At 36.6% G+C, this 12849-nt stretch overlaps 1 protein-coding gene across 17 annotated transcripts in view; it reads right to left on the bottom strand.

Moving 5' to 3' along the window:
• The window catches only part of AFDN (afadin, adherens junction formation factor), a 115653-nt gene that overhangs the window by 76665 nt on the left and 26139 nt on the right, over nt 1-12849 (bottom strand). For 12 of the 17 annotated variants that reach the window (XM_030944706.1, XM_030944707.1, XM_030944708.1 and 9 more), the window contains exons 2-5: nt 4653-4848; nt 3002-3117; nt 1309-1472; nt 707-867 (exon numbers count right to left, since the gene is read on the bottom strand). In XM_030944706.1, coding sequence (XP_030800566.1) covers nt 707-867; nt 1309-1472; nt 3002-3117; nt 4653-4848 — 637 coding nt within the window. The remainder of the gene's footprint in view (nt 1-706; nt 868-1308; nt 1473-3001; nt 3118-4652; nt 4849-12849) is intronic. The other 5 variants (XM_030944709.1, XM_030944716.1, XM_030944717.1 and 2 more) reach the window with 1 other exon arrangement.

Here is a 12849-nt window from a genome sequence, read left to right as displayed (position 1 = left end):
AATGTCAATGACTGGTTGATGGACAGACCTTTACCATCTTGTCAGGAAGTCTGTGCTGACCTCCCCTTTCTTTAACAAGCCCATTTAAGATTTCCTTCAAGACAATGCTTTCTACACCTCTAACTCTTTCTTCACTACTCTTCCATGAACAGAGAATAATTTCAGATTTTAGCAGTTCTAACATAGCTTCATTTGTTGTTTTCTAATGGTGTATATACAATCACTGTTATGTCCCCACTGCATGAATGAGAAATACTTAATCACTATTATTCACAAGATCTACCAGAATCCTTTAGGCAGAACAATCAGTCCTTTACATCCTTTATTTACGCTACTGATTGAATTTTCTATCAGGTCATTCAGCTCATTCTTAGTACAAGAAATGTCAGTTATCTCAGCCAGCCTCCTCAGTTTGCCAGGCTAAGTCCATCCTTCTTTTTCCCAGTTTAGCACTACTGTTAGCAAGCTCAATGAGCACACTCTCTCTCAATCTGCCCACCACTGAAGGCTTTGACTTGCACTCACAAAGGAACATCCCCCTGTGGAATCCTACCTTCACAAACCCTTTGTTCAGTTACACACCAGATAAACTAGCCATGTGCAAAAAATGTTGGAGAAGGCAAAAGTCAAATTTACAGGAGTTGCTGGCCTTAAGAATATTCTCTTGGTAAAATGTTTATAACTTAACCAGAAGAACTTCAACTACCTGAGTCTGGTCTGCCATCAGAACTGCGAAACTCCTGCATTCTCTTCTCTAGTTTTTGCTGTCGTCGCCGTTTCATAACCACCTCAGGATTGGATATTGTGCGAGTGAAGCTGGTCTCAGGCATATCTTTGTAAACCTCAGCTGCAAGGCGAAAATTCTCACTGCCAAGTTAGTTTAAATAAAAAGAACGTCATTAAGAGCTTAAAGTAGATACATCCTTATTATTTCACATAGGATAAAAAAGCAACAGGATTCATAGACACAGGAGCTCATTTAAGTTATTGTAAGATGGTTGCTACATGAATTTCACTTTTGCTACAGCTAATGCTGTTCATATACCCATGCTCACCTGATATAAATTTAAGGACTACTAGCTGCTAGTTTTTAAAGAAAACAATAAGTCTTCTACCTCTTAAACATAGGGACAGGAGGAAAGACATTAAAGAAACTTTACATACTCCTAACTTTATTATGATTTCCAATACTGCAAAGCATGGGAAAGCTGAGTTAGCATGTGTTTGCAAGTCACACTTTTTCTTTTGCAAATTGCACTTAAAAACAACTATCATTTAAGTTTTAAAAAATAAGTTAAAGTCACTTACATATCATCCCCATGAAGAAGTCTATCATCTTTATCTGACGCTTGTCGCAATGCCTCTTTTTCACGCCTCTTTTTTTCCTTTTTTTCTTTTTTTGAGAGAGTTCGCTTGAAATTCTGAATTACTCCCTCTTTTTCTTGTTTTTCAGGCCCATTACTCTGAGCTTTCTGAAATAAATGAGTTTAAAACAGCTTCTATAAATTTCAATCCAAAGAAAAGTTAGCATTAGTTTTAACTTTGCAGATGAACCTGTTTAAGACACAGTATCACCGACCCAAAGCCAACACTCCAGACAACAACACTCCATTACACAGCAATGGGACTAATGTTCTCAAGGGAAACACAGAGAAGGCAAATATAATGTCATGTTCCCAAGAACGTATGAACTAATTGTACCCAACCAAGTGAATAAACTGCAGATTTTTACTTGAATAACGCCTGCTATCTACTTGGCCTCAAAAGATTAACTGAAGCTGCAAAAGAAATTTTTGCTTCTGAGTAAAAATACTCTGTAACAGTGCTGTGCTTAATCTGCTTTCAAGGCAACTGTGTTGGAGCACCAGATAAGAATACTGCAGAAGGAAAAACATTACAGAAGACTTTTCCCCAGTGGTATATTTTCCCAAGTTGTCATTCCAGCATTGTCTTCTTCAATTCCTGCTCCTTGCATACACAAGATACCTGTAATCCTAGGCTCATTTGCCTTCTGTAAAGATTACAGAGCATGAGAGAAAGAAGATGCAGATTTTCTCATTTCTATCAGGAAGCAAAGAACATAGAGAAGGAAGATTGCAAATCACTTAATTCAACTAATAGGAATAGCAGGGTTGGTACATGTAGTGCAAGGCATCATTAACTTTCCCTTCCGCCCTGTAACGTGGATGTATCCTGTAGTCAAATGCCCAGTACAGGCTCACATCCCTATACCCAAAGCACTTCTAAAATTAACAAGCTCTAGTTCCAAAAGCAAAGGAAATTTAGTGCTCAGCACAAGATCAAAAACTTGCCTTAAGATAGCCCACACTGAATAGCATGTTTTCCATAGCTACAGGCAAACAAGCTACATATAATACATATAATTATATGACTTCAGGAGCCAAAGTCTAATCTAATTTAATGTTTAAATTGCTAATATTAAAGCAAATTTTTGTACAGTTGATGTTGGCAGCTCATTCATTTTGCATTTGTAAGAGAAAAAAATAATCAAAAACCAAAAAAGCAAAACCAAACCAAATCAAAAAACCCTGCACAAAAGGAAAAAGTCTTCCATCATTTTTTCAAGAAACAGAATGTTATCTAAGGAGGTAATAATTTTTAGCTCTTTAACTCCCCCTGGCATGCTCTTTTAAAAGCTTTGCAAGAGACAGGATTACCTCCTAGTATGTGGCACCATATACTATTTGAGGTATTTTTCAAGTCATCATAATAGAACAAAGCAAGCTTTAAGTTCTCTAGGCATGCTCCAGTATTAGACAGCTACATGGATCACAGCATCACCAGCCATCAAAAGATAACAAAAGTGCTGTGTTGCAAAGATGCACTTCAAGTATTTAAAAATACTTGCTCCAGATATTGAAGGTCATGAGCAGCAGTTGTTTTCAGGAACTAGAAAAGCCAAAGTTATGTTTTCCTATATAACCAAACCCCAGAGATTTCAAAACTGCTGTTAGCACTAGCATGCTCTGTAGAGACTCACCTTTGGAGGAAGTGTATCATTTTCATTCTTGAGGACAAACCTTCCCTCGCGATCATCTTTGTTCCAGTTTAACTGTACAACAAGAGGCTTCTCATCCACATCTAATCTTCTTTCTTCTTCAAGAAAATGAAAAGCAGAAACAATTACTTGGTATCTCAAGAGCAAAGATAGTTTGAAGTAAGTTAAGCTTTTAATAAAACCAAAAGGTTTGCTTAACAGAACACATCAGTTGATGCTTCCCTCTTAAGTACAGGGACAGAAAGCAAGCTTGGGAATGTAGAATTAGTTACATGTCCCCTTTCCATCAACAAGCCCAAGTGTTCCACCTATCTACATAAGCCAAATGTCCCCATAAAGTAGTCACACATAACTCCTTTGTCAGAACTAAGTCTTGGAACACAACATTACCACTCTGGAGGGGAAGTTAGATTTAGAGTTGAAATGTTAAGCACTTTGTAACATCCTGGGCCTTGTAAATACTCATTTTTCTTATTTTAAATTTACTTTTAAATTTACTTTTTAAAGTAGACCACAGTCTGGTTGCAGCCCGAGAAATACTATCCTAAAAAGACTGCACAAAAATAAACAAGATCACAAAATTTGAACAATAAAACAAATCAAAAGCCCCCACGACATTATTCAGATCCAAGACAAAATTTCATTTAGAGTATTACATCTATTTTAAGTATATGGAAAAACATGTGACAGAGTGGTTAAAAAACTTAAGCAAGTCTTGCCATTTGATTTTCCCTTTGAAAAGGAGGAGACAGTACATATGCCCAGGAAAACAACTATGTCTTTTTGGTTATTTTTGTTCAGTAAGAAACACTCCTATTGACCTTGTATGCCCCAATCATCTTTTAAAAATGAGGAACTTGTTCCGCAAAGAAAACAATTTCATTTTGACTATAGGTACAGCACTAACAGACTTTTAAAGAAATCTAAGGCAGAAAAAAAAATTATTTTCAGTTGTTCAAATGCAGTATTTAAGATTGTTCAAGCACTTGTGTATACTTCTGAAGCACAAAAATAAAAAACACAACCAAAAGATAGTTTCTCCTTTATCTGTCCCCACCACCACCACCACCACACACACTATCACCTTCTGATCTGAATCAGACAAATTTTAGCAGTACCAAAGACTATTTAGATATCCAAGTTCTCCACAGGTAACATCAGAGGATCTGTTTAAGAAACACAGTGGCTTCAAACAATATTAAGCTGAACTTCCCCCAGTTCAGCAGTAAAAGAACATGAGTTACAAGGCTACCATCACAGGCCTACAATGTCAAAGAACAGAAGGTGTACTCTCAACCGTCCATTTAACAATCCTAGTCTGCCATTATAAATTTAGTCTTTACCTACTAATCCTAAAAATAGCAACTCTCTCACAAACGTCAACAAACTAACAGGATGTCAATCACAGCATTTTACAGATCATAATCAAATCTTACATTAACTGCAGGCCTAGTATGTATAATTAAGTTTTGAAAACCACTCCCCAAAAAACAATTAATAGCAACATATTTAAGAATAAAAAACCCAAGTCTAATGTGGTTCAGAAACTGAGGACAAATATAAAGATACTTTGGCTGGGAGTAGATATGATGGTGGTGAGGATGCAGGAAGGACTTAATGGATAAATACAAACCTCCACTGACATGTACTTCATAAAGTGAGTATTTAGGGGATGACAACATTCGCATGTCTGGTCGAAACTTCTCTGCAAGAGTTTCTATGACATCTTGAGTTGTGGCAGTACTAGAGACACGGATACATTTTGTTGCAAAATTTCCAGCTGCTTTGTCTTGAAAGTAGAATCTCATTACTCCATGAAACTCGAGATCCTGTAAAGAAATAAAAATACAAATCTGAGCGCTGGCTAATACTTATAAGGTTCAGAGTTCTTTTATTATTTGTTACAAATTTATTATGAAAATATCAGACCTCCAAGTATTACACCGGTTTTCAAAATTTTCATAATAGTAGAATTAAAAACCAGGAAACTATAAACTTGAAAAGTTATCCTGCAAAAAGAAATTAAGGACTATCTATTACTGAAAATACTGAACTTGAAACTTTCTAAGTATTCAAATTTACAGCTATATTCAGGAGAATTTATAAAACCTCTTTTCTAAAACCTAGAGACATCTTGAAGAATAACTGAGAACAGGCCCCTGCAGCCCAAGTCTGTAAAAGTGCATGCTCAAGGAACAGCAGCGTGTCTTGATAAGAACAGCTTGCTGTCACAGAACTCACAGGATCATCTTTTCTCTCCTGTTTTTACCCCTTCATGCACTCCTGTCTCATGGTGGCATGTTTGTCCCAGAAGCAGCCTTTTAAGGAAGCTAAACCATTTGACTTGCTTGTAGTTTTTATTTTAAGAAAGGTTAGTCTTTGGTACAGCTCCCTAAGCACTCTGTGAGGGGAAAAAAGCTTCAGCACCAACACGAGGTGAAGAAAGGGACTGCAGCTGTCAGCCAGGTGGCTACACTACAACTGCAAAGGCAATTTGTTCAAACTATTGTAATTTCACATCCTCAAGCGATTTCCTTTGCCACTGGAGCCTGTGCTCTACAGCAGCACACCAAACTTCAGGAGGATACTCTGCTTATGCTACTCCACTACCAGTCTGAACAACAACTCCAAATTCAAATGTTAGTTCCCCAGTGGTCTCCACCTGGCCAACTTTTGCCCCTTCCATAAATCCCAGCAATCATGGGGCCATGCACTCAAGGGAAATCAAGGATATTCAAGTCTCCAGTTGACTTTGTCAAGTTTACTCTACAGTTTAATAATTACTGCTCCTGTCTTCACTCTCCAGAGGCTTTGAAATAGGCAAATCCTTAGGTGTCAAGCACAGTGATAGATTTTATGCCAGGCACAGCCCTTTCCAATACTACAACTGATCACCGGACACGCATTACAATGCTTCTTTGAACAGCAAAGAATCAAGATATTTACTGAAGCTACTCTATCATTCAGAAGACCTTTGCAAAAAGAAATGAAAAAGTAAGAATATTTAAAAAGGAATTAAGAAGTCAAATAACCTACACTTAGACAAACATCTGTGTCACCTAGATACATGCAGAAATAGGAACTGTTCTTCTCAGGATATTCCCAAGCCTACACCAACACAGCAGTCCAATGAAATGCACTATGGACCTCGACAATGGCCAATTGTGTTTTATTCTCTGTTGTTATCTGAACAATTTACAGAATTAATCTTTCTGAGCCTGCACTGCTGTTCCCACAGAACTACGTATTGTACTTAGCAATACAGCGTTCCTTCCAGTGTTCCTTCTTGCAAGAAGTTACAGTTTCCACATTCCTCACTCCAGCTAACTCCCACCTCTACATACACTCTGAACTTAACTGCAGTTAATACAACCATGGGTATAATTCTTCAGCTGTGAACATTTTTGTAACAGCTACTACTCACCTCTCAAAAGTATCCTGACTACTTCATTTCTTGTCTTTAATTATATATATCAAATTATTAACTAATTATCCATACAAGGACTTAGCCCTCTCATGCAGAAAGCTACTAAATGACTTCTGGAAATCCTACCTATCATAGTGAACTGGAGCTTCCCTTACATGTGCTCTTGGTAACTCCTTCAATGAGTTCCAAAAGGTCTGAAGCACAACTTCTTTTCTAAGTCCTGTTGACGTTTCCACAGGATATTGTAACAGACACCACATCTCCATGAATTCTGTAAGTTAATGCAGTTTCCTCACACACAGAACATCACCAGTGAACACCCTTTGTAATACTGGTTTCACAGTGCATTTGCATCCAACGACCTGAAGGTGTCCACCTAACAGAGCCATTACAGACCACTTAGAAAATTACTTCATCTCTCACTTACTTCAGTTATTGGATAAAGATTACCTAGTTCTAGTAACTTGCTTTCCTACCTTTTTCTCTCTTAACAAATGCTGCCTTGAAAGCATTCCGCAATTTTTATTTTTTTTTTCATCTCATGCTTTTATATTCTACTTATCAGATTTTACATCCTTATAATTTTCCTCATTTGGATACTACTTCAGCTTTTTTCCTCATTTTGATACTACTTCAGCTTTCTAGTAACTATCTTTGCCTGATGTTCAGTCACGCCAGCTTCCTTTCACACTTCTCTCAATAGCTGGCATGCTTTTTGGTCTGTACCTCCAGCACAGCATCTTTAACTCTCAGCAGGTATAGGCACTTGGCTACTTACCCCTTTTAGCTTTACCAAGCCCTCCTAGGGCTGGTATGCTGCATCTCCAACTGGCTTGGAAAATTCTGTACTTTTTGCAAGAAAAATTAATCTAAGCATGTCATGATCTCTAGAAAGCAGAGCATTCTCACAGGTAATATTCCAAGCCACGTTCCATGCACACTTTTGTAAAGATTTGGTTTAAATGGTTGCCTCTCCTGCTAATACTCCTTAACTGTGATGCTTCACAAAACAGCCACAGTATTTTTATAATCGATTTTAAGTTTCAATCCACTTGTTTGATCATTGCAAAAGACAACACATAAGCCTTCTGCAGAAGTATCATGAAGCACAATCATGTCTCATTTAGAACATTTATTTCCCTTTATACAAGGGAAATAAATGTTCTAAATGAGACCCCATGTCACCCCACCACCATCTCAAGGTACTGCTGAAGCAAGAATTTTAAAAGAGAAAAATGAGCACATTCCTAATCTTTTCCATGCAGTATATACCATGTGAGTACATAATGAGATAAGATTCAAGTAGCTTTTTTTCAAAGTTGTTTTTTTTTTTTTTTTTTTTAGGGATAGCAGATTATTTTACTGAGGACACATTCTACTGCCAAGTAGCCATGCTTTTAATCTGCAGATTTTTTAACAACACAGTACAGATTGAAGAGCAAAGATCCATTCAGAGAAGATGTAAAAAAACAATCCAGGAAGCTTTCTAAACTACCATGTTGTTTGTTGTTATTGTTAATATTAGTAATATCAATAATATTGCAAGTTACAACTTATTTCTACTTCCAGGTACTAACAAAGCAGATGAGACAAAAGTGTATTCTGAATTCTCAAGATACAATGTCTGTATAAGCAAGTTTTGTTTTCATTTTCCAAAATGAAGTAATGTGTTTTTCTAATATTGGCATTTGACAACCTGGATATAAAAACAACTGAATGCAGTCACCACTGACTGTCCATTACCCCCCAATCTCTTTCTTCTACAGCAGCTTCTTAAGCTGTGTTCCCAGAAACCATGTCCTTGTCCCCTCCCCTCTACTTTCTCCAAAGTTTTCTGTTAAAAAAAAAAAAGACTGCACAACAGCATCACAATCTTCTATCACTTCTCCATATAAAAGTCCTTTTTATGTTTAATTTCCATTACATTCCAAACTGTACCTTGGGGCGTTGCTTGGGCTATTATAGATTTAAATAAAAGTATTTGATGACATGGAAGTAATTTGTTTCACATTTCAAAAAAATCAGGAAATTGGAGACCAAAAAACCAAAAAAAAAAATCCCTTCTAGTCTTCATTATTTTTTGATATCGTGTTTGTGTGTGTGTGTATAGCTGCAGTTCAAGCCACATTTAACTTTGCAGCCACGTGCTTAACAGATAAATCCCAACTGCACAGAAACAGGTGCCACCCCTCACACTCAGACAACAAGGCAGGCACTGCACTTAAATTTCCACTCTCCACTCTAACTCTGCATTAAAGTGTTTATTTTTCAGAGTTTTGTGGTTCACCCTCAAGCTCATTCACAACTGAATTTCTCTGTCAAGAATGCTAGGCACATTCACTGCAGTTTATCATATGAACTCATGTCAGGAAAAGAAGCTGAAGAACAAAAATTGCTTGTCCTAAACCAGGTAGATACATCTGTATCTATTATTCCCTGATATATTCTTGTAAGCGAAGGAATCTCCCCAAAACACTTACAAATCTCTTGAAACTATCTATCTTTCTCCAAAGATAAGAACTGTCATTTCTTAAAAAGAAACGAAAATGTTTTCTGGATTTCAAGAGCGACTGATTACTTAAGTGTATGAACACTCCTAAATTCCTCTCAGCAGTTTATATGCATGATAAGCAATTTAAGCAAACTATTATCGATCGCGTTTGGTATTTTATGTATCTGCTGTACAAGTTCACGGATCATGTAGGAATGCAAGGATACAGACCAGTCTTCAGCCACACAAGTACAGTCAATTTTCACAAAAATTTAATTCTGATCATCTAGACTGCAAAACATATTTCGAAGATCATACAGTATAAGTCAGCTTTTTAAGCCTTTCAAATAATAAAGGCAACTTTCCTTGAATACAAAGCATAATTATTCCTTTTTATTGGTATCAAATGAAGTTATGGTAGTTTCCAAAAAACATATCCTACTCAAAAGGTTTCAACTTACATAATAGTTGCCAGTTAACCATTGTTTCCCTGTTTTACAAACAAAAGTAAGCTGCACCTCCTCTTCATTAGGCTCAAAGGAAAGAGTTCATAGAAGCATTTCAAATCCCTAGTTATGACTTTTTGCATAAAGTCAATGACAGGCAGTAACTGCTTCAAAACCAATGGAACAAATGTTCCAAAAGTGTGTCTTCAGAAAACAAAAACAGAAACACACAAAAGCATCAGAATGATGCTTTTGATCAGAATGAAACATCTGAAACACTTTCATGAAGTGAAACTACTTCAAAATTCTACAAAATCTTGTGAAAAGCTTCCATTAAACATTCTTAGAAAACATGTGCCTTCTCAGTGCTATCACTCTCCTCTGACATTCTCCTTGAGGACCTCAGACCATCATTAAATGAAAAGGAGCACTACAAAAGCAGGAAGCAAACAAACTTTAATACATCATGAAGTCAGTCACACAGAGCACCCAAATCACACTTAAAACTGGAGATGTGAGGTACAAGTTATCATATAAATTCTCTCCAATGTTTTCCAGGAGGTTTCACAAAAGTGACTCTGGTTTCTCAAAACAGTTTGATCTTTAAATCCAGTTCCCAGTTACTTACTGTCAAGGGTGGATTTCTGCTTTAAAGCAGTAAGCAGTAAAAATCAAGATTACTCATTTAAAGTTATGCTACAGAGAAATGCAAGTAAGTAAAAGATGGAGGGAAGAGCATCTCAAGCTCCCCTCTCCAATTACAAAGAGTGGTTATATACACATGTGAAAAGTGTTAATAATTATGGAAGGCAAAGATGTTTAATACTTTGGCAATCCAAAACAAAGAAAATCCCTGCAAAAAAACATTGTCTCCAAACCTCTCTTTCTGCCTATCATCCCACTCTTCTTACACAAGAATACAGTAGTCAAGAAGGAATATGGAAAACAAGTAGAAAGAGATAAAAAGACTGCACTGTACATGAAGCTCAGAAAAAGCTTGCAATGTGGTACAATGGGATTTGCAGCAGGGAAACCTGGACTTCCTGAAGAATCTGAGAAGCTTCTGCAAACAAAACAATAATATCCAGGAGCCATAATCTACAGCCATGCTCACATGAGAAAGGAAACCCCTGCTTTAAAGTGTCAGATATAATGAGAGTATTTATCACAATATGTAGGGCACAGCAATGAATGAGATCAAACTACTACTCCCACAAGCCAGCAAATACCCATAGGCTGTTAAAACTCCTGTCCCACCTGTATGCATCACAAAACACTACATACTTCAATATTTAAGAGTATTACATACTACCCATTCTGTAAACTATTCAGTCTCTGGAGCAGCAGAGAATACACAAGTTTCCCTTCAGAAATCCTCATCTGCACCCCGTCCAAGAGGCTTTGATCTCTTTCAGCTGCATTGATAACACTGTTTGCCTTGCAAGCACATTCTGCATGACTGCATCTAGAAAATACCGAAATCCAGCACTAAGAACATCACATCTTTCTTGGTGCCCCATTCAAATTCTGCAAGCAAAAATCTACAGAGAACTAAACTGCAATTACTATTCAGGTACATGTGCTTGCTGCTCAGGAGTTTTGCTAATAGAATATAAATAACAATAAAACCAATCCACAGTGCAAAAAGTAGAATTAAAGCACATACAAGTTGCTTTCAAATGAATTAGAGTCACAAAATTGATATAACAGGTCAGCATAGCAACAGTATTATCACTGCAGAATATTCTGAAACATTCATATAATGCCTTTGTATCTGACCTCTTGTCAGTCTACACAGTAAAATGGAATTGCTTCCTTTGCCTCTCCAAAAGCCCTATATATGCAACAAATCTGTGGAATTCCAATGAGTACAAGAATATTTTTTAAAAAATCCTATAATATTTTAAAACCCATTTAAATCAGTAAGGCAATAAGCATTGTGAAATTACACGAGGGTGAGGTTTCTAGCACTCATTTCCAATTCTAGCACTCAATTCCAATAATGACTCAACTTGAAACTTGAGGACAGACAATACTATTAAAAAGGAATTTCAAATAGTTTTTTGTTGGTTTTTTTTAAATCCTGGTAACTGTTATAAATTGCTTCCCATGTAGAAAAGAAACACAGTGCTCTTGTTAAGCTACTGTTTTTGAGTTAAATTCAAAAAGTGCAGCTTCATGATAAAAGACTACCTTTAATCTAACAGAAGAAAGGAAGGACAATACAGATGAAAAAACAGCTCCTATAAAAAAATAATTTTCATCAGCTTTACTTCCTCTTCCAAACCTCTGACACCTGGATCAACAAAGACTTTCCACTACAGAATGACTCATTCTGCCACACTTTAGACACTGTAATGTTCACAGAAGCAGGACCAACAGCTGACCTTTCTGCCAGAGAGAATTACCAATAACCCACAACACAAAGATCATAACTAAGTGAAACCTCCTCTTTATTTTCCTGAGGAAAATTGCATCCTATGAACCAACCCCACTACATTTTGAAACAAAACCTCAAAACCAAAAGGTAAGAGGTACTATAAACACTCTCACAATATAAATGTAATGCAATGAAATCAATGCAAAAGCCACTGCACTATATGACAAACAGTACACAAAATCTTAAAGTAAGGCCAAAATTCAAGTCTATAATTATCACATCCACTAAAAAAGGATTAACTTTCATAAATGCAGCTTTAATATGAAGCCTGAATTATCACAGATGTAGATATTTTACTGTATACTTTATATGCATTGTCCCTGCTTCCTGTTGCTTATCTGTCCCCAACAGCAAGACTAATTAACACAAAAAATTCTTGGGATTAAACAAACACTATTGTAATCTTCAATACTTTCCTGCTAACTTACATCTCACAGATCAAAAAATTAAGTTTCAAAAGAGAAACCTTCATCTACACCAGGTTTTTGAAACAGGTCCTACTGACTTCAAAATAAAACGAAACAAGTTGTTTTCAAAGTAGTCTTTTACCAGAGCCACATTCTGTGGTGCCATCAACCATCCTTCATTCTGAATACACCAAAGTTTTCATAACCTTTTACAAAAGATATTATTACACAAACAACATGAATTGTCGTCACATAAGATTTATGAGTCAAAAAGTAGCTTTTTGTTAAAAATGAAAAAAATATTTGCCAAGGGCACTCCCCAAAAGCATGACAGACATTACCTTCCAATCCTTAATTTTCAAACCAAGAGTACGTGATCAGCAAAATCAGCACATCACTTGCAACGCAGCTGCTGCCTGCCCCCTGCAGGCTGTGCTTTGTTAAGCTGCAGTGGACAGCATTTACACAATCAACCAGAGCACACCCATATCTGTTCTTTGTACAAAATGAAACCTGCAGCTAACTGAAGAAATCAAACAAAAAATGTTTTCAACAATAAGCACTACCAACAGCTTGGTAACTATTTAATCATTCATCAGCCTGATTACATTCAAAATAA

This window comes from Camarhynchus parvulus, chromosome 3 (genome assembly GCF_901933205.1).
Source record: "Camarhynchus parvulus chromosome 3, STF_HiC, whole genome shotgun sequence".
In the NCBI taxonomy this organism is placed as follows: Eukaryota; Metazoa; Chordata; class Aves; order Passeriformes; family Thraupidae; genus Camarhynchus; species Camarhynchus parvulus.
Note: the sequence above shows the minus strand (reverse complement) of the source record. Positions and strands in the feature narration are given on the sequence as shown.